The sequence below is a fragment of the Phacochoerus africanus genome, chromosome 2 (genome assembly GCF_016906955.1).
Source record: "Phacochoerus africanus isolate WHEZ1 chromosome 2, ROS_Pafr_v1, whole genome shotgun sequence".
Lineage (NCBI taxonomy): Eukaryota > Metazoa > Chordata > Mammalia > Artiodactyla > Suidae > Phacochoerus > Phacochoerus africanus.
The window spans coordinates 189,780,533-189,803,268 of NC_062545.1; the positions used below are offsets into that span (position 1 = coordinate 189,780,533).

The 22,736-nt window shown below is 38.9% G+C and overlaps 2 protein-coding genes across 3 annotated transcripts in view; one reads left to right on the top strand and one right to left on the bottom strand.

Annotated features, from left to right (window-relative positions):
• Nucleotides 1-55: 55 nt before the first annotated feature.
• Nucleotides 56-18,491, bottom strand: TIMM9 (translocase of inner mitochondrial membrane 9). Of its 2 annotated transcripts, XM_047767445.1 has the most exons (5): nt 18,305-18,491; nt 15,414-15,505; nt 2,406-2,470; nt 1,947-2,042; nt 56-575 (listed from the first exon to the last, which is right to left on the bottom strand). In XM_047767445.1, exons 3-5 carry the CDS (start codon nt 2,442-2,444, stop codon nt 441-443), a joined length of 270 nt encoding a protein of 89 aa, XP_047623401.1. In that variant the 5' UTR covers nt 2,445-2,470; nt 15,414-15,505; nt 18,305-18,491; the 3' UTR covers nt 56-440. The 2 variants fall into 2 exon arrangements, with proteins under 2 accessions (XP_047623401.1, XP_047623402.1); XM_047767446.1 differs by lacking the exon at nt 15,414-15,505.
• Nucleotides 18,492-18,980: 489 nt separating this feature from the next.
• The window catches only part of KIAA0586 (KIAA0586 ortholog), a 131,620-nt gene continuing 127,864 nt past the window's right edge, over nt 18,981-22,736 (top strand). The window contains 3 exon segments of the mRNA XM_047767448.1: nt 18,981-19,095; nt 19,521-19,810; nt 20,704-20,774. Coding sequence (XP_047623404.1) covers nt 19,612-19,810; nt 20,704-20,774 — 270 coding nt within the window. The 5' untranslated portion in view covers nt 18,981-19,095; nt 19,521-19,611.

Here is a 22,736-nt window from a genome sequence, read left to right on the forward strand (position 1 = left end):
ATCACTTCGTGTCCACAGTCCAGTCATAATACCCATGGTACTATATAAACAGCTGTTCAGTGATATTTCCATTTATTTCACTTTTAGCAATAAAAATTTCTTTCTATCTCATACATGATTGAACACATATTTTGCTTTAAAATTAACAGTCACGTCAAAGAAACAATGGTTTATTTTTTCTAGTCAAGTGACCAAGCTGCTGAATCTTAAGGCCTCAACAAGTGTTGTATCTCACTACTTTCACTGAACAATAAGACCTTCTATTTTGATTATTTCCGGTAAATAGCAATTATGTTTCTCCAGTGGTTTCCATTTGCTGTTTATGACAGATGGCTTAACATGGTAGATGCTGCTTTCAGGGGATTCTATCAGGTGAATCCTCATTTCCAGTGCAACAGCTTTTGTCACTTTTCATCAAAAGTCCATCCATCAGGACTTCTTTATCGTGGTTGACCAAGGAGTCCTGCTTTGGCAGCCAGGGCTTCATTTTGCTGAATATGATATTCCTGAAATCTCATGGATATTCGCTGAGTCATTTTTAAATATTTCTGTAAGCAATGTTCTGAACAGGTGTTCTAGGAATAAAAAGATCCAAGAGGCAACATAAAAATATTAATTTTAAAAATGCATGTATTCAAAAAGAATAACCAATGGTTACTTTTCTTTGAATGTATCTGAGAATTAAATGGTGTTAATGAGTAGCATGTGATCATAGCTTTCAATTGTTAATAGATTTTTTGCAGTCATGTTTCAATATTAACTGAAATCCCACATGTTCATCTCTTATTCCAATTGTTAAAATGTAGGCCCAGTAGCAGGTTTGTGCCTTTTTAATAAGAAACTCCACTCTCAACACTCTAATTTCAACTTTTTACTTTTTTGTCTTTTTAGGGCCGCATCCATGGTATATGGAGGTTCCCAGGCTAGGGGTCAAATCGGAGCTATAGCTGCCAGCCTATGCCAGAGCCACAGCAATGCCAGATCCAAGCCACGTCTGTGACCTATACCACAGCTCACGGCAACACTGGATCCTTAACCCACTGAGCGAGGCCAGGGATCAAAAACCCGTGTCCTCATGGATACTAGTCGGGTTTGTTAACCACTGAGTCATGATGGGAACTCCAACAAAACTTATTATCAGTTATATGTTAAGTTCTTGGCATGAATGTTTATTAGTACCTTATACAGGAGGAAGTTTATGTCACTTTTAGCCAATATGTAAATGTTTTAAAGAAGATTTTAAAAGTGAAAACTTATAGTGGGGTTTTTTTGGAGTCTACCCAATATGAGCCACCAGATTCAAGCTCTTTTTCCAGAATTAATCTGAGCTCTCAGGGTCAGGTAGGAAAGTCATGTCAAGTTTCTCTAGCCTGGCCATCTTGACCAAAAGCTAATTATTAAGAATCTTTAAGGAATTCTCATTGTGGCTCAGTGGTAACAAACTCAAATAGTATCTATGAGGATGCCGGTTTGGTCCCTGACCTCGCTTATGTGGGTTAAAGATCCGGTGTTGCTCTAAGTTGTGGTGTAGGTCATAGACATGGCTTGGGTCCCACATTGCTGTGGCGTAGGCTGTCAGCTGCAGCTCCAATTCAGCCCCTGGCCTGGGAACTTCTATGTGCCTCGGGTGAGACTCTTAAAAAACAAACAAACAAACAAAAAAAAACCTTTGCTAACAGAACAATATATTCAGCAAGTCCTAGACATATTGTCTAAAAAAGTCTGCCATAGTTCAATGTGGCTCTATTAAATTTGGCATAATTAAACTCAATGCCATAATTAAACTCAATGAGTCCTTGGCTGCTTCATGTCCTCTGAGCAATGGAACATATAAAAGGTAGGCTAAGTTCCTATAATAATTAGAAACAAGCAAAATGCTTAGGAGGATCCAATTTATATTATTTATGATGAGCTTAGAGAATCTGAATAGGCAACACTCTTCATACCTCTTCAGGTTTTACTTCTCTTGTTGTGAAGTCTTTAACACAGTCCAAAAAGCAGGTTTCTGTAAGTTTATTGTAGGTTCCAAGAAATTCCTTAAACTACAAACAAATGAGAAAGTTCTTTAACATATGATTTTCAAAACAAAGTGTTTTAATTACTGATGTATTCAGGCAAAACATCCTATAATATTTGAACTCAAAAATTCTTTTGCAAGCTTGAATGGATATGTAGTATGATGTGCATAATATGACCTACAAAATATAGTCAGATTTTGTAGTTGAATGTCTATTCTTTCCTGGATTATCTTTCAAATTACCTGAAAAATAAACATGTTTCATATCATTTATTATTCATTTGTAGAAAGGAAATATAATTATTTTGGGAGATCACTGATAAGTTGTATTCAGTAGTACCTTAAATTTTTTTTCAAAATCGTTTTTCCCTTAATTATAATACCTTACCTGTTTTATCTGATCAGATTCTGGTATTTGTGTAGCCATATTCTTTTGGTACGTTTATAAGTCACCTGATTTAAAAGTAAAAAGTTTGTCAGTATGTATTCAAATGTTTTTAGACTAGCTGAAGAGTTAGGTAATCAAAACAAGAACAGATTATGAAAATAGAATTGAAACAAGTCTACCTGGAATTATTATTCTCATATTTTATAAATTTCTAACTGACAATGTAATTATATGCCACCATCCAATCTCCCAGCTCATTAATAAGAACATTATGGTTTAGAATTAGATTTTTTAGATAGACCCCAAAGCCCTGTCTATCTAAATCTCCAATTATAAGACAGTTTGCTCTGTTACCTTGCAAAGCCGCATGTTAAAGCCCCATTTATAGTAGGTTTTATGGGAAAGAGATCGCTGGTATCTTTCTAAAAGTACTTAAATAAACTATTCCACTGGTTGCTAGCAATGTAGACCTGTTCTACTAAAGATCATTTTACTATCTCTAGTAAATGAAAAGGCTTTAGTCATTAACAAACACCATCCATTTATAAATCAACAATGCTAATGAAAGAGTCAGAGCTCTAAAACACTCTAAAAGGAAGTTACAGAAGTTTATGTTCTACAGTTCAAAATGGGTAATCACAGAGACTTCCCAAAAGCTTCTGAATATATGACATTTGCAATCTAACTTGGGGACAATAGAGAAATAAAGATAAGGGAGTCAAAAGGCCTTTCTGAATTACTGCAATTTCCACATATCCTAAATGGGGGACCCAGGCTCAGTTAATTCTGATATAAGAATGGATCACATTTTTTACTTATTCCATCCTGGTTAATTCTAAAATGAACATCTTTCTATAAAAGGTCTGCATAAAACAAACCTGCTTAAAATAGAAATTAAACATATAAAAGGAAGAATAAGCAAATGCTAATCATGTATACTGTAGACTAACAGAATTTCTATGCATTTTATTTAGCTTTCCTTGAGTTTCATAAATGGATATGTATATCATTTCTTATTAGCTCATCAATTATTATTTAAAGTGACTGGAAAAGCACAAAATTTTCATAAAGTTTATGTGGAGATTAAGTAGGAAATTCAAGTTTAGGGCAAAGTGTATGTATGCCGTTATCATAAAAAATTAATTCTTACTTTGATTAACAAATACAATCAATGGTAATTCTGTTCCAGCACTCTCAACCATGTATACACCCTTCCCTCTTCCTTCCCTCTTTTTTTTTTTTTGGCTGCACCTGTGGCATATGGAAGTTCCTGGGCCAGGGATCAATCCAAGGTGCAGCTGTGACCTGCGCTACAGCTGTGCAATACCAGATCCTTAACCTACTGTGCTGGGCCAGGGATCAAACCCATGTTGCCACAGAAACAACGTCAGATCCTTAACCTGATGTGCCACAGCAGGAATTCTCTCTTTCCCCCCTCTTTTGCCCTTACCCTGTATGTTCATGAATATTACTGTCATTTAAGAAAGTTTTTTCCACAAGCAAGGGACAGCACCGGTTCTTTTCTATTTGCTATCCTAGTCTCATGCCAAATGTGTAACTGTCCATACATCAGACAATCTTTGATTTAGTAGTAACAGGTTATAAACTATCTTTTCTACTAAAACTTCTCTATCTGCTACAAACAATGCACTAGAGGTTTTAGATTAGGCCAACATTCAGGCAACAATGTTCCATAACAGACACCTAAATAACTACAAAGTTAATAAGAATGCTTCTTTTCTTTTCTTTAGGGCTGTACCTGCAGCATTTGGAGATTTCCAGGCTAGGAGTCTAACTGGAGCTACAGCTGCTGGCCATGGCCACAGTCACAGCCACAGCCACACAGGATCCCAGCCATGTCTGCGACCTACATCACAGCTCATGGCAACACTGGATCCTTAACCCACTGAGCCGGGCCAGGGATTGAACCTGTAATCTCATGGTTCCTAGAGTTGGATTTGTTTCTGCTGCACCACAATGAGAACTCCCAACAGGGATGCTCTTTATTGCTATTTTATTTCTCAGCTTTATAAATTTTATATATAATATAATATATACATTATTATATTATATATTTTAACCAGATAAACTACCTGAAAAATACCAGGGAAGTTCCTGTTGTGGTTCAGCAGAAACGAATCCAACCAGCATCCATGGGGACGCAGGTTCGATCCCTGGCCTTGCTCAGTGGGTCAAGGATCCGGCGATGCTATGAGCTGTGGTGTGGATTGCAGATGCGGCTTGGATCTGGCATTTCTGTGGCTATGGTGTAGGCTGGCGGCTACAGCTCCAATGTGACCCCTAGCCTGGGAACTTCCATATGCTGTACTTGTAGCCCTAAAAACCAAACCAAACCAAACCAAACCAAACCAGGAATTAACTGAAGGTCACAAATTTTCAGGAATTGCTGTTGCCTATCATCAGTGGTATGTTCCAGGTAAGGTATTTTGATTATAGTTACTCTTAGCTCACTTAAGTCATGAAACACTGATTCCCATACCCTTTTAACTACTGAACTGCATAGACGTGCAAACCGAATTATTGCATCGTTAGTATCAACTTCAGACGTATGTATAATTTGAGGTTATTAGCAGTTACTGTCCTGTTAGATATGGGTAGGTAGGGATAGATTTCATTCAGTAAACATTTACTTAATGTACCAAGTACTGTGCTAGTTATGATACCAGCCATACTTCTGAGATAGGATACATTTTTGTGGCTGTTATAAAATACCACTAACTAGTCAAAGAAGCAGGATTCTCTAAGTACATCGTACAGAGAGGCTTAGGACTTGTGTTTCTGTGAAGATGGGGTAGATGTCCTTTTCCCTGTTCCTCTCATTAATTACAACTAAACCCCTGGACAATACACATAAGACAAACCTAAGACTAAAAAGTAGAAGAAAGTATACTAGCTAGGGCTCTTGAGACCTAAGAAACAACACAGTGGTGAATTCTCTTCCATTTTTGGGTCTCATATATCACAAGCTTGGAGCTGAAGAAGGTGGCAATCTGCAAATGCTCGGGGTGGGGGGGGGGGAGGGCACTGAAAAAAAAAAAAAGCCCCCCCCCCCCCCCCCCCGCAGCTTATAGGAAAGGTGAAGCCTGTAAGACTTTTAGGCTGTAATTGCTGTACTCCAGGAAAATACAGAAAAAAACTGGCTCTAATCCCCATCCACATCAGCATAAGCCAGGTTGACTTTCATCCTCTCTTGACAGCAAGGAGACACTCTATCTCCCACTCCAGAGTAGTGTCAGAGAAGGGTGATTAGGGAGCAGAGACTTTAAATCTTACTGGGCAATAATAAGAACCCCTCCTCAAGTATCAATGTAAACTACATGGGGGCCTGGACCTCCAGCTCAGTTATCAGCAAAGAAGAAATTTCTCCCTCCCCTCTGGGGTGATATCAAAGGAGGCCTAGTTGAGATTCAGTACTTGTATACTGCCTCATGGTAATGAGGCCACATACCCTCCCTGTGGTGTCAGTGGAGGCCATGTGGGGAGCAGTAATGAGGCACTCCAGTCTTTTGGAGTGCCTTATTGGGAGATACCAATGAAGGCCTAGTAGAGAGCCCTAACCTCTACTCTCACCCAGCAGAAACGAACATCCTCCCAACACCCCCCCCTCCCCCCCCCAATCAAGCAACAGACTGAGGAACCTGGGCTTCTAAAAATCTCATCTGGCAGCAATGAGGTGCCCCCCTCCTCTAATGGAGCAGTGTTAAAAGAAGCCAGCTAGGGAGTTCCCGTTGTGGCGCAGTGGTTAATGAATCCGACTAGGAACCATGAGGTTGTGGGTTTGGTCCCTGCCCTTGCTCAGTGGGTTAATGATCCGGCGTTGCCGTGAGCTGTGGTGTAGGTTGCTGGCATGGCTCGGATCCCGCATTGCTGTGGCTCTGGCATAGGCCTGTGGCTACAGCTCCGATTCGACCCCTAGCCTGGGAACCTCCATATGCTGAGGGAGCGGCCCAAAGAAATAGCAAAAAAAAAGACAAAAAAAAAAAGAAGCCAGCTAGAAGAGAAAGTTTAAATAAGATCTGGAGTCTCATAACACAAGATGCAAAACATCCAGATTAAAAAACAAAAACAGGAGTTCCTGTTGTAGCACAACAGAAATGAATCTGACTAGTATCCATGAGAATGTCAGTTCAACCTATGGCCTCACTCAGTAGGTCATGGATCTGGCATTGCCATGAGCTATGGTGTAGGTCACAGATGTGGCTTGGATCCCATGTTGCTGTGGCTGTGGTGTAGGCTGGCAGCTGTAGCTTGGATTTGACCCCTAGCCTGGGAACCTCCACATGCTGCAGATGCAGCCCTAAAAAGCAAAAAACAAAAACAAACTCATACCAACAACTAAGATCTCAAACAAAAAAGTTGTTCAACACTGAGATGGCAGATTTAGAATGATCTGACAAAGATTTTAAAAAATTGTGATTATAAAAATTCAATGAGCAATTGTTTGAAACAAAATGAAAAAAATATATAAAGTCTTAGCAAAGAAATAGAAGATATCAAGAACCAAATGGAAATTTTAAGAAGTGAAATATAGAAAAAATAAGCTCAATAAACAAAATCAACAGCAGAACAGAGGGGAACAGAGGAAGCTATGAACTGGAAACTAAAAAATATAGTTACTCAATCTGAATAACAGAAAAAGAAAATAAAAAAAGGACAAGTACCAGGGGTCTGTATTACTATAACAAAAGATCTAACATAAAAAAAAATTTTTTTTTAATTTTAGGGTTTCACCCATGGCATATGGAAGTTCCCAGGCCAGGGAATGAATCCAAGCCACAGCTGAGGCAATTCCAGATCCTTAAAGGATCCACTGCAGTCAGAATCTTAATCCCCTGCACCACAGCAGGAACTCCATAACATTTGTTTTATTAGAGTCCTGGAAGAAGAGAAAGAGGACAGTGCTGTTAAAGTACTAGAAGAAATAATCGCTGAAAACTCCCCAAATTTGGCAAGAGAAAAGCTCACAGACTCAAGACTGAATTGAATTCCAAAGAGCATAAACACAAATCTGCATCAAGGTATGGCATAGTCAACATCTAAAAGACAAAAAAAATTTTGAAAGCTACAAGAGAAAAAGCAACACCTTATCTATAGGAGAAAAACAATTAGGACAGCAGATTTCTCATTAGTCAACTCAGAAACCACTATCTAGCAAAAAAATCCTTCAAGAATGAAGATGAAATGAAGACATTGTCAAGTGAAAAAAAACTAAGAGAATCTGTTGCCAGCAGAGCTAAAATTAAAGGATTAAAGTTCTAAGCAGAATGAAAATGATAAAAGGGGACTTGGAACATCAAGAAGGAACAACAGAGTAATAAAAACTGTAAGTAGGTACAGTATACTTTCCTTTCAAGTTTCCTAAATTATGTTTGACAGTTGAAGCAAAAATTATAAAATTGTCTAATGTGGTTCTAAATGTATGTTATAAATGGGCAAGGTAAAGGGAGGCAAGCCTTCCACATTTCACTGAAACTGGTAATATGCTGACACCATTAGGCTGATAAGCTTTGTATATAACATGTAATACCTAGAGCAACCACCAAAAAAGATACATAAAGAGATACACTCAAAAACAGATTAATTAATCCAAATGGAATTCCAAGAAATATTCAAATAATCCTCAGGAAGGCAAGAAAAAAGAAACAAAACCTGAACAGAAGACAAAAAATAAAACAGAACATCTGGAGTTCCTGCTGTTGTGCAATGGGATTGGTAGTGTCTTGGGAGCACTGGGACACAGGTTTGATCCCCCATCTGGCACAGTGGGTTAAGGATATGGCATTGCTACAGCTTTGGTTTATACTGCAACTATGGCTTGGATCTGATCCCTGGCCCAAGGAGCTCTGTATGTTGCAGAGTGCCAAAAAAAAAAAGCACATCTAAGCCTTGATAAACAATTACATTATATATAATTGGTCTAATTAATCAATTAAAAGAAAGACTGGCAGGAGTTCCCGTCGTGGTGCAGTGGTTAACGAATCCGACTAGGAACCATGAGGTTTCGGGTTCGGTCCCTGGCCTTGCTCAGTGGGTTAACGATCCGGCGTTGCCGTGAGCTGTGGTGTAGGTTGCAGACGCGGCTCGGATCCCGCGTTGCTGTGGCTCTGGCGTAGGCCGGTGGCTACAGCTCCGATTAGACCCCTAGCCTGGGAACCTCCATATGCCTCGGGAGCGGCCCAAGAAATAGCAACAGCAACCACAACAACAACTACAACAACAAAAAAGGCAAAAAGACAAAAAAAAAAAAGACTGGCAGAGTGAATTAAAGAAATAATGAAGTATATGTTGATAGTTGTCTCTAAGAAACTACAAATATAATGATATAGACAGGTTGAAAACAAAAGGATGGAAAAAGATTTACCATGCAAATGTCAATCTAAATAGTAGATATATTAATATCAGACTAAGCGGGAGTTCCCATCGTGGCTCAGTAGTTACTCAATCTGACTAGGAACCATGAGGTTTCGGGTTCAATCCTTGACCTTGCTCAGCGGGTTAAGGATCCCGTTGCCATGAGCTGTGGTGTAGGTCGCAGATGTGGCTCGGATCCTGCATTGCTGTGGCTCTGGCATAGGCCGGTGGTTACAGCTCCGATTAGACCCCTAGCCTGGGAACCTCCATATGCCGTGGGAGTAGCCCCAGAAAAGGCAAAAAAAGACAAAAAAAAATCAGACTAGACTTCAGAGCAAAAGAATTATCAGAGACAGAAAAGGACATTAAGGGTCAACCCATCAAGATGACACAGTACTTTTAAATAAATGTGCATGAAAAACAGCTGAAAAATATGTAAAGAGAACTGGAAGGAGAAAAAGATAAATATAGTTAAGAGACTTAAACATCCTTCTCTCAACAATTGATAGAACCACTCACAGAAAATTCACAGGATATAGAAAAACACCATCAACTAACAGGATAAAATCTATATTTATAGAACATTTCACCCAATACCACAGAATACACATTTTTTATCAAGTGCTCATGGAACACATACCAAGATAAACCATATCCTGGGCCATAAACTAGCCTTAATAAATTTAAAAAAACTGAAATCATACAGAGTCTGTTCTCAGATCACAGTGGAATGAAACTAGAAATCAGTAACAGGTAAGAGGAAAATCAAAACATACTGAAAATAAACAATATACTTGTAGATAACCTATGAATCAAAGAGGAAGTCTCAAGGAAAATTTTTTTTTTGTCTTTTAGGGCCTTACTGGCGGCATTTGGAGGTTCCCAGGCTAGGGGTCGAGTTGGAGCTGTAGCCACTGGCCTACACCAGAGCCAAAGCAATAAAGGATGTGAGCTGTGTCTGCGACCTACACCACAGCTCAAGGCAACTCCAGGTCCTTAACCGACTGAGTGAGGCCAGGGATCAAACCCGAGTCCTCATGGATGCTAGTCGGGTTTGTTAACCACTAAGCAACAACGGGAACTCCATGGGAAATTTTTAAAAAAATCACTGAACTGAATGAAACTAAAAATATAGCATATTAAAATTTGTGTGACACAGCTAAAAATTGGTACCAAGAGGAAAATTTTATAGTATTAAATGCATACATTAAAAAGAAAATGTCTCAATCTATGTTTTTTTTTTAACCTCAGGAACCTAGAAAAAGAAGAACAAAATAAACCCACCCAAAGCATGTAGAAGGAAATGATAACAAAGTCAACTAAAATAAACACAGAAAAGCAGCAGACCAAAAACAAACAAACAAAAAATCAATGAAACAAAGAGCTGGTTCTCTGAAAAGACTGTAACAGACAAATCTCTGGCCAGATTAACATCGAAAAAAAGAAGTCACTAATTATCATCAAGAATAAAACGGGGGAAATCCCATCGTGGCTGAGTGGTTAATGAATCCTACTAGGAACCATGAGGTTGCAGGTTCGATCCCTGGCCTTGCTCAGTGGGTTAAGGATCCAGTGTTGCCATGAACTGTGGTGTAGGTTGCAGACGTGCCTCGGATCCCGAGTTGCTGTGGCTCTGGCATAGGCTGGCGGCTACAGCTCCGATGAGACCCCCTAGCCTGGGAACCTCCATATGCTGTGGGTGTGGCCCTAGAAAAGACAAAAAAAAAAAAAGAAAAAAAGACAAAAAAAAGAATAAAACAGGATATAGTACCGTAGACGCTGCAGTTATCAAAAGGTTAACGGAGTTCCCGTTGTGGCTCAGTTGGTTAAGGATCTGGCATTGTCGCAAGTTGTAGGCTAGGTCACAGATGTAGCTCAGATCCTGTGTTGCCATGGCTGTGGTGTAGGCCTGCAGCTGCAGCTCCAATTCAATCCCTAGCCTGGGAACTTCTATATGTTGCAGATATGGCCATTAAAAAAAAAAAAGGAAAATAGAACTAAGAACAACCCTCTCTCTGTATCTCTCTCTCTCTATATATAACATCATATAACAACTTACTCATGAGTTTCATGTTGTAACAAGAAAACTACAGAAAAACATCTTCATGAAATAGACATAAAAATCCTTAACAAAATAATAGCAAATATAATTCAGCAATATATAAAAAGAACTATACACCTTGAAAAAGTAGGGTTCATACTAGAGGCATAAGGCTAGATCAGCATTTGAAATCAATAAACATAATCCATCATATTAATAGCCTAAAAAATAAAAATCATTATACCAATTGATGCAGAAAAAGCACTTGACAAAATCATTCATGGTAAAAAAAAAAAAACAAACACAAAAAACTACTCTGAAAATTAGGGAGAGGAGAACTTCAACTTGGTAATAAACACCTACAAAAAACCCTACTCTATATAGCTGATGGTGAAAGACTGAGTACTTTCCCCTCTGTGAGTAAGGCCAGATGTCTGCTTTTACTGTTTTTACTTGACATACTGCTCGGAGGTCTACCCAGGGCATTAAGGCAAGAAAAGGAATTAAGACACATAGACATATGGGAAGGAAATAAAACTCTCCCTCTTTGCAGATGACACGATTATGAGGGTAGAAAATCCCAAAGAACCTACAAAGAAACCCAGAGAGATGGGAGCTCAGCAAGGTCACAGGATACAAAAGAAACATGCAAAAATCAAATGTATTTGTATACTTTCAGTGAACAAATGAATACTGAAGTTTAAAAATCCAATATCATTTATAATCACTTAATAAAAAAGACTTAGGGGTAAATCTAACAAAGCCTGTATATAGGACTTGTATACTGAACACTACAAAATGCTGATGAAAGAAATCAATGGCCTAAATAAATGGAAAGACACAGTGTGCTCATGGAGTGGAAGATTCAGCAGAGTAATTTTACCAAAATTGATATATAGGTTTAATGCAATTCCTATTGAGTTCCCAAGTAAGATTTCTTATAAATATAGAAAAGATTATTTTAAAATTTAGATGGAAAACAAATGGACTTAATACAAATTGGAAAAAAGAGTAATAATGGGGGAATCAGTCTACCTGATTTCAAGACTTATTACATAGCTGTAGTAATCAATATTGTATGGTATTGGTAGAAAAGCAGACACACAGATCAACAGAACAGGATTGAGACCTCAGAAATAAAGTCACATAAATATGCCCAACTGATTTTTGGTAACAGTGAAAAGCAGTTAAATAAAGATAACCTTTTTCAACAAATGGTGCTGAAATAACTGTACATCCACAGGATTTAACTTCAAAATAAGTCTTTCACTTTATATAGAAATTACCTCAAAATGGATCTGGGACTTAAATGTAGAACATAAAACTTCTGGAAGAATAGAAAATCTGTGGGCTTTAGGGCAAAGGGTTCTTAGACTTGGCATCAAAAGCAAACTCTGTATCTGACAAAGAACTAATACTCAGACAATATAGAGAAGTCTGCAAACTCTACAGTAAAAACAAATTACCCAACTAGAAAACGGGCAAAAGACATAAGACACTTCACGAAGAGGCTATACAGATAGCAGACATGCACATGCAAATATGTTCAACATCATTAGCCATTAGGAAAACAAAATGCCTTACACACGTATCAGAATGGCTAAATTAAAAAAACACAGTGACAATGCCAAAATGCTGGTGAAAATGAGGAAAAACTGGATCACTCAGATATTCCCAGTGGTAGCATATAGCCCCGGTACAGTTTGACAGTATGTTAAAAATTAAATATACAACTACCATATGACCCAGCAATTACATTCCTGGGTATTTTTTTTTTTGTGTGTGTCATTTTTTTGCTATTTCTTGGGCCGCTCCCGCGGCATGTGGAGATTCCCAGGCTAGGGGTCCAATCGGAGCTGTAGCCACTGGCCTACACCAGAGCCACAGCAACTCGGGATCCAAGCCGCGTCTGCAACCTACACCACAGCTCATGGCAACGCCGGATCGTTAACCCACTGAGCAAGGGCAGGGACCGAACCCGCAACCTCATGGTTCCTAGTTGGATTCGTTAAACGCTGCACCACAACGGAAACTCCCCTGGGTATTTTTTTCACTGAGAAATGAAAACTTATGTTCACACATAAAAACCTGTACACGAATATTAATAGAAACTTTATTCATAATGGTCAAAAACTGGAAGTAATCCAGAAGTTCTTGAACAGGTTAATGATTAAACAAACTGGTACACCCATACTATAGACTACTACTCAGCAACAAAAAGGAATGAGATACAGATACATGCAACAACCTGGATGAAACTCTAGAGAATTATGCTGAGTGAAAAAAGCCAATCCCAAAGGTTATATACTGTACGATTCCATTTATATAATATTTTTTTGGTCTCTTTAGGGCTGTACCTGCAGCATATGGAGGTTCCCAGGCTAGGGGCTGAATTAGAGCTGTAGCTGCTGGCCTATGCCACAGCAATACCAGATCCAAGCCATATCTGCAACCTACACCACAGATCATGGCAATGCTGGATCCTAACCCACTGAGTGAGGCGAGGGATCGAACCTGTGTCCTCATGGATGCTGGTAAGATTTGTTTCCCCTGAGCTACGATGGTAACTCCTATATAACATTCTTGAAATGACAAAATTACAGAAATGCAGGACTTATTACTGGCTGCCAAAGTCAAGGAAAGGGTGGGGGAGAAGGGAAGTAGGTGTTACTATAAAAAGGCAACATGAGACTTTTGAAATGGAAATGTTCTACATCTTGATTGTATCAATATCAGTATCCTGGCTATGATATTGTATTATGGTTTTGTAAGATGTTACCATTGTGGAAATCTAGGTAATGGCACAAAGGAACTCTTTTTTCTTACAACTGCATATAAAACTACAATAATCTCAAAAGTTTGAGCTTGTCCAGCTTTTTAATCCCTGCCAAAGAATAAGATAGTGTGTAGTGTGGTAAATGTTAGCAAATGTTCAGAACTAGAGTTTTTTTGGCTTCTTACTCAGAAAACAGCCTGTAAAGATCTAAGAATGGTAAGATAACATTGTGGAAATAGTTTTTAAATGAAACTTTTGTTTTGTGGGAACGCAAAAAAAAAATACCAGGGCAATAAAACAAGAATTAAAGGAACTTGGTTTATCAAGAGCCATCTAGATATTGGGGTTCCCGTTGTGGCACAGTGGAAAGGAATCTTGACTAGTAACCATGAGGTTGTGGGTTCGATCCCTGACCTCACTCAGTGGGTTAAGGATCTGATGTTGCCATGAGCTGTGGTGTAGGTTGCAGATGTGGCTCGAATCCAGCCAGCAGCTGCAGCTCCAATTTGACCCCTAGCCTGGGAACCTCTATGTGCCGTAAGTGCGGCCCCAAAACGCAAAAAAGAGGCATCTAGGTGAAGGTACAAAAGGTTAGCCAAAGACCCTGAGTCTTCTGAATTGCTAAGCTGTACTTGCTGTACAAGAGAACATGCAACAAACTGGATTTTTTTACAAGTCTCACCAAAAAAGAAAGACCTAATTTCCTTCGGTACAAAACCTTAGAAATTTACGTTTGATAGTTATAATGCCAAAATCAGTTTCTTTTTCCTATTCCTATCCTGGTATTTCTTCAGGTTAAAATTCACATAAAGTAAGAATTCACAAATATGACTTTTTAAAGCAGAAGTCAGAGAGGCAGGAAGTATGAAATCTTTAAATGTTTAAGTTTCACAGACTTGTAACACCGTGCTGACTCTAGGTCACTTCCGCCTTGGTATACAACTCAGAATGACCAAGGATAACTGTTAAGTCTTTGACAGGATATGGATGAAGAGCACCCCCAAATGTCTGAATGAATTTTCTTGGAACTCACTTTAAATACCTAGTCCTTAACAACATATTTCCTCATGAAGTTTATCATAAGAGTAATATAATCTATTTCTTGAGAATTTGGAAAATAAAAAGAAGTAATTTTACTACTCAAAGTCCACTGTATTAACAGTATGATTTCCTTTACAGTCATCATTCAGTTAGATTATTTTTTTCAAATATCTTCCCAGACCCCTAACTGAATTCAAGAGCTAGGAGTCAGCAGTTTTCTTAAGTCTGTCTATATCTCCAAAGCTCTTCTCATTAGTCACCAATATCAAGATCATGGTATACTTAATTGTAGGCAGTCGTTCCTAGAAAATATTGAAGATGACTGGATAAGTGATTTTCAAATTTACTTGCTAGTTTGGGTCTTCTAAGTCTTCCAGCATTCTATTTTGCAGTTATTTAATCATTAGTTATGCTGACTAACAAACTACCGGAGAGTAAGAACAGGAAGAAGCAATGTGACTGCCCTTTTATTTGATCTTAATTTCCACATATTACAAACAAATGTTTGTTATTACAGAGGCAAATATCCAATCAGGGGGATACCTTCTGGTTATATTTCTGAAAACTGGAGAGGGAGGCATGAGATAGAGAGTTCTGGAATCTCTGTTTTGAGTCTTAGAAATGATTACAGCAATGCTAAGTAATTTTTGCATCAGACACAATCTTTCATAAAACCAGGGAACTTAAGAGTAAAGAGATAAACCAGCTGTAATGGAAAAAAATAAAAATCATCATAAAAAAAAAGAGTAAGCAGAGATGTTAGCCATCAAACTCAAACCTTTTCTGATGCATGAGTTTCCTTTCTGTTCTGGAAAAGTAGTTGTCGAACCTTTGCTTCAGTGTTTTTTCCAGTGAGGCCCGATTTCTTACCTGAAAAATGTGGGGATTATAATATGACTGCTAAGACCCCTTAAAGTTTATTTGAGGAAATCTAAACCTCTGCTGGCTAGATCACGTTTTGAAAACCTCTTTTCAATAAGTGAAATTAGTTCCTTCAGTCTATTCTGAGGTTACAATTCTGTGGCATGTGTTGCTTATGTATTAAAAATACTTAATAACTTAATATCCTTATCTTTCTAGGTAATGTGCCTATGTTTTGGTGAATACTCAAGGACAAACAATTCCCAGAAATATCTGAGCATTAAACAAAATTTAAACTAATCAGGATGTGATGGGGCGGGGGTGGGGGAGTCAAAGAATACCCTCCATTTTTTAGAATCATACAGATTTGTACCAGATCTGGAGCCAAATTTCTAATTCTGTTCAGATTTAGTTTTCAAGAATTGATTCTTCTGATGTCTTTGGCCACCAAAATTGATTCTGATTTTAGCATGACTAGTACTGGTAATTGGTAATCTTGTGATTCAGGCAAGGGTCATGAATGGATGATAAATCTACTGGGTCATAGGTTGTTGGGGAACAGGATATATCCATTGTCTCAAAGCACTGAACACAGGTTATTTATTGCAAAAAGATCTCTTTACATTGGGAAGATCTGTCAATCACCACCTTAACCGAAGTGGTACCACCTATGTGGTATTCTTGCCAAAAATGTTTGATGTGACTCTGATCATGAGGGAATAATTAGGAACATCCACATTGTGGAGCAATTTGTACAATGACTAGACTGGTCTTTTCTAAAAACTGAAGTCATAAAGATAACAGTGGAGTTCCCTTCATGGCTCAGAAGTTAACAAACCTGACTAGCATTCATGAGGATGCAGGTTTGATCCCTGGCCTCGCTCAGTGGGTTAAGGACCGGCATTGCCATGAGCTGTGGTGTAGGTTGCAGATTCGGCTCAAATCCCATGTTGCTGTGGCTGTGGCGTAGACCGGCAGCTGTAGCTCTGATTCGACTCCTAGCCTGGGAACCTCCATATGCCTTGGTTGTGGCCCTAAAAAGCCGGAAAAAAAAAAAAAAACAAAACAAAACCCAGATAAAGGCTATTCTAGATTACAAGACTAAAAATTATGATAACACAGTTGTTGAAGTTTGATTGGATTATGAATCAAAACATTTTTAAGTTAAAATTAAAGACATTTTTGGGATAAGTGAAGAAATATGAATATGTAATCTACTTAGATGTGATAAGTCATACTGTGGCTATGTAATAGTATATACTCAAGGAGATACATGCTGAAGAAATTAGTGTTGAAGGTGATGTCTGCAACTTGTAAATGGTTCAGCAAAAAAACCTCCAACTGTGTATGTCTATTTATGTATATATAGAGACATGAGAGTGGGAAAGAGAAAGCAAACAAGTAAAAATGTTAACAAGAGAGAGATGAAACAGTCTTAAGCAAACAAGTAAAAATGTTAACAAGAGAGAGATGAAACAATCTTGTGAACCATGTTTTTGTTCTAGGGCTATTTGTTCTTTGTTAGGTCAGATGTCTAAACTGATCTGAACTAATTTGTCAGATTGATGTAGAACATCGCATGTCCCTTTACTTTTTAATTATTTATGTATTTGTTTTTGGCCACACCAGCGGCATGTGGAAATTCCTGGGCCAGGGATCAAACCTGTGCCACAGAAGTGACTCATGACACAGGAGTGCATGTCCTTTTACTTTAGGTTATTTGCAGCAGGTTTAGGAAATTGTGCATGATTTAACTGGCAACCCTAAGTCATCTTACCATTAATCAGAGCAAAAAAAATTTTTGAAAGATTACCACATACTACTCTCTGGTTTAAAGAATGGCTTCAAGGACAAAGGATGGGACCATGGGCACTGGACTAGATCCTCAAGGCCTAAAGGATGAGCGTATGAGCACTGGACTAGATGGGGGCAAGACTACTTGGGTTTAAACCCCTGCTCTGATATTAAGGGGTTTTAAGATCCAGACCAACTCATTTATTCAAGTCATCTTAATGAGTTTCTACACCTATGAGCACACTTTAGAGAAGGGAAAGATAACTTTATTTCACACCCAAGTTTCATCTAGAGAATAAGGGAGATAAATCATCTCCAAAGTCTCTTACAACTGACACTATCATTTTACCTTTTAATACATGTAAATTATAAAACAAACTGTGAACAAATAGGTACCACCTGAAAGCCTGATAATGAATGAAATGTAACTGAAATTAATTACAGAAACTCATTAAGATTTAAAGGGTTCCCCAAAGCTGAGCCCTTAAGGTCCCTGTTAATTCTAAGACTACTTTTTTCAAAGTAGGCAGCTGAGATCTAAGAATAAAATGTTACTTAACTTTTCATCAGATTACATTTTTTGATTAGTCTTTTAAAAAGCCTTTAGTAATGCATCCTCAAAAATTAGCAAATGAGATGAGGTGTAGTTGGCCCTGGTATTCTGTCTAGAGAGAATGTTTCAGTCAAAGTTTTCCCAGCCTGTCGGCTCAAGGTCACGGCTTACAGCCTAATTCACTATCCCAAAACAAGACCACCCGACTCCCCAAACTCGGGTTGAAGGTGGCTCAGGGCCTTGAATTCTGACCCTAGCCCCAGTGACACTGGATTTGGAGGCAGGTCCCACACCCACTCAGGGGATGCACTGCCAGACTCAGCAGCCCCCCCCCCCCCCCCGCAAGGTCCCAAGTACACGCGGCGGCCTCCTTCAGAGACCCTGTCGCCTTTCCGGAGCATAGCCTGCCGCCCCCCCGCCTGGGAACCCGGGACTCTGTGGGCAGAGAAAAGAGACCATACTTGAGCACAGGCTCTCGCACACGACACCAGAACGAGGCTGGGGGGTTGCGCTGCCAGTCGAGTCTGGGGGCGGAGGGTCGGGGTCAGGGCGGGCGCCGCAGCCGCTGGATGAAAGAGAACACGTGGGAATGGCGATGTCAAATAACTCTTATACCTTTCGTCGCTGATTCGTTATAATGCCGGAAACGCTAGAGGGAAAAGCCGATATCATAAGTGAATTTTAAAATCTCCTGAGAATTGATTTTTTTGATTGTCTGCTTAGACAAATTCTCAATTTCTGACTTTCTCGCCAATATTAACACGAATCTGTCGAAATTCTTTCTAAAACTAATTTACTTAATCCCGCTCTCTAACGGTCTCTTGGAGCTACACTGTAAACTGTCCCTAGTAAACGAGAGTGGTATTACTTAGCTAGGTCCGGAGGTCTGCGTGTTGCGGATGACTCTTTCTCTTGGGTGTTATTCAGTGTTTAAGTCTTGTGGGGCGGTGTACTGCTTTTAATAAAACAAATTCATACCCGCTTTAAGCCTTTTATGTTGGAAGTTTGTTTCCACCCGGAGAGGGACTGATGAGCACCGGAGCGCGTTTAGCCTTTTGGTTGGATGTTTTGGACGGTTTTTTTTAAAGGTGCGCAGGCGTGTTGTGTCTCAAGGGCGGGTTTAAAGGGAGGTGGGTGTTGACCCGCGGGCAACTGCAGCTGTCGTCAGAATGGACCTGTGGCCCCGCAGTTGCTGAGCGTTCGGGAGACGCAGAGGGGTGAATTTAGGTGTCTGTTGGTTGCTTCTGGAGGGGTGTGTAAGACTCTTTTGCTGAAGAAAGCTATTAAGCTTCTTATGTGGGTTATTTTGGAAAAAATAGCATTTCAGTTTTACCTGCTTGACTCCCACTTATCACATTTTAACTCCGCCTACACGTCTCTCGGTTTGCACCTTTGGGAGTGGTCTGTGTTGTTCTTATTGCTTATGCGGCACATCCTCACTTTTAGATTCATTTGGCATGGTGCATTGATAGACTGAGTGCGATTAATGGGTAAATATGTTCTAGTCGTCTCTAATCCAGGATTAAATACCAAATTGAAATTTCTAGCATTGTGGATTGTCTGTTTAGACATTGTTTTGTTTAAAAGTTGATGATTGCATGTTTCAAAATCCCTTGAAATTCACATTTTCATCCTATTTTCTCCCTCATTTCTTCTCCCCTACCCTTGACCCCCAAGCACTGAAAGCAGTGAAAAGTTTGTTCTGAAGTTTTATGGACCCAGAAGAAAATCTGTTCAGAACTGTGAAACTAGTTTTGTAACGAGTAACATGAAAGGCTCTGAGTTTAGCCTGGAAAAGAAAAAAAAGGTGAAAATACCAGCGAGGAGACTTCGTGAGGTAGTTTCTTCAAGTCAAGGAGATAATTTGGCTTTGCTGAAAGATAAGTTGTCCTGTGTTCCTCCAGTATTATCTGCAAATAAATGTCTTCCTGTTAGAACAGGGAAGAGCTCGAATGGAACCTTACCTGGTATGTGATTCTAAATAGTTTTCAACCAGTTTAATTTTTGTATCTCTTTAGTCTTTATTTTCATTTCGTTGTTTTGTATTTCAAAATTCAGAGGGTTTTTAATGTTTGAATTCTTAAACATAAGATCTGTCTAGTTTGTACAGTGGTTTGAAAAGTGACCCCTTTCCCTGGGAAAATGACAAGCACAGACAGTCTACCTAGAATAATATTGAATAGATGGGATGAATAAAACATTTTGTATTTTTTCTTCACTTTTTTTTGCACACTGTTCTTGTTCACATCTGTGGTGAACACACTTAACTAGAGTGATGTGCTTACTTTTCACCAATAGGGCTTACTTTTTCCCTTCTGTTTGGATTATGATATCAAGTTTAGCAGAGCAGAAAAGCACAATTTCTGCTTTTTGATGGCTTCCATGTTCCAACTCACTTAACTTGTCTGGAGCTTGCTGAAGGTGAAGATATCTTTTGCTTTACTGGTAATCAAATCAATGTATGTGCAAAACCAAAAAATAAAAACGCAGCTTTTATAATGCTGCTTTTTGGAGGTACAGCATGACATAAGCCTGCCGTTAAATCAGGCTTTTATATTATGTGCATGTTTTATTCCTGGCAAATGATTGTACCCATAGTTTGTCCAAATCCAATAGTAATGATTTATCTTATACCATTTTATACTTATCTCACTCGTCAGTTCTGCCCTATTTTCCAGAATATTGATGTAAAAACAAACCTTAAAGATATACTTATGTACATTTTAAGATTTTTGCATGAAAAATGGCTTCTAGTTTAAGTCTTGCATGAAGTTTATAGTTCTTGAATCATGCCTGTACAGCTTCTAACAGTAACATTCTGATTTAAAAATCACTAAAATTGATTCCTTTATTTTATTAGGTTCATCAGACTTAACTTCTGTCAGAAATTGTCAGCAGCCTCCATTAGAAAATTCCACTGGGTCAGAAAATGTAAGCAAAATAATTCTTTTTTTTTGTCTTTTTGCCTTTTCTAGGGCCACTCTGGCGGCATATGGAGGTTCCCAGGCTAGGGGTTTAATCAGAACTGTAGCCGCCGGCCTACACCAAAGCTACAACAATGCAGGATCTGAGCTGTGTCTGCAACCTACACCACAGCTCACGGCAATGCCGGATCCTTAACCCACTGAGCAAGGGCAGGGACCAAACCCGCAACCTCATGGTTCCTAGTCGGATTCGTCAACCACTGAGCCATGACGGGAACTCCAGCAAAATAATTCTTAACTTTGCTTATGTTAAAATTTTAAGTATTGTCAAAAATTTTTTTACAAACTTTGTTTCATTAGCCACAGGCCTTGTTTTTATTTTAATTTCACTTACCAAAGAAATGTTTTTACATACTGTTAGGTAAAGGTAAAGGAATTGTAACAAAATAATTTTTAAAAAGTCAGGTGTGAAAAATATATTATTCAGACTATTCTGAAGTCTTTTGTGTGTGTTGTGTTTTTGGTTTTTTTTTTTTTTTTTGCTTTTTAGAGCTGCACCCATGGCATATGGAAGTTCTCAGGCTAGGGGTTGAATTGGAGCTGCAGCTGCCAGCCTACACCACAGCCATAGCAATGCCGGATCTGAGCCAAGTCTGCAGCCTACACCAAAGCTCATGGTAACGCCAGATCCTTAATCCACTGAGTGAGGCTAAGGATTGAACTTGCATCCTTTTGGATGCTAGTTGGGTTCTTTACTACTGAGTCACAATGAGAATTCCTGTTTTTTTTTTTTTGATGACCACATCCATGGCTTATGGAAGTTCCTGGGCCAGAGATTGAATCCGAAACACAGCTGTAACTTACATGTCAGCTGTGGCAACAACAGATCCTTACTCTATTGAGCCAGGCTGGGGATTGAACCCAAGTCCTCATGGATACTATTTGGGTTCATTACTGCTGAGCCACGACGGGAACGCCTCTAGTCAGATTCTTAAGCCACTGCCCCACAATGGGAATTCCATGTGCTTTTTTTCTTCTCTTTTTTTTTTTGAGGGGTCTTTAAGAATAATATGAAATTCTCATCTTAGATTTTTTTATTTATAATGCTGAAAATATTTGATTATAGGTAATATTTTGGTCGTGCAATCTAATTATACTTTGACCACTTATAATAATGTTGACCTAAATATTGTCAATTTAACAAGTAAACCAAGAATGATATTGAAACTACTTATAAACATTGTCAAAAACACACAATAAAAATGTATAATTGTGTGCTGTACTTGGTCCCTGAATAAAAGCCTAGTCTTTGGGTTGGTGTTTGTTTCTTTTTTGAGCAGGCTTTAATGATTAATGTATTTGAATTCCATTATCTAAATAAGTTTCCAGTTGTATGGATATGCTTTTATTGTATAATTGAAGATAAAAGGGTGATCTTTGGAAGATCATCAGGCAGGATTCCATTAGATTTATTATGGGCTTACAGCTTGTTTTGTGTAGAATTGCCTACTGTAAAATATACCTGCACAGCAAACCTAGTTCATTATTGTTTTACCCTGCACAAACTGAAATCTCTCTGCATTATGTTTTTATTTCATAAATGAGTGCTAAGATTACAGTGTGTATTAACTTGACCCTGCTTTTTTTTTTTTTTTTTTGTCTTTTTGCCATTTCTTGGGCCACTCCTGCGGCATATGGAGGTTCCCAGGCTAGGGGTCGAATTGGAGCTGTAGCCACCGGCCTATGCCAGATTCACAGCAGCGCGGGATCCGAGCCGCGTCTGTGACCTACACCACAGCTCATGGCAACGCTGGATCGTTAACCCACTGAGCAAGGGCAGGGATTGAACCTGCAACCTCATGGTTCTTAGTCGGATTCGTTAACCACTGCGCCACGACGGGAACTCCGACCCTGCTATTTTAATGAGAAAATTGAAGGAGTTTGTGCCTGATATGCTCACATTTTGAAG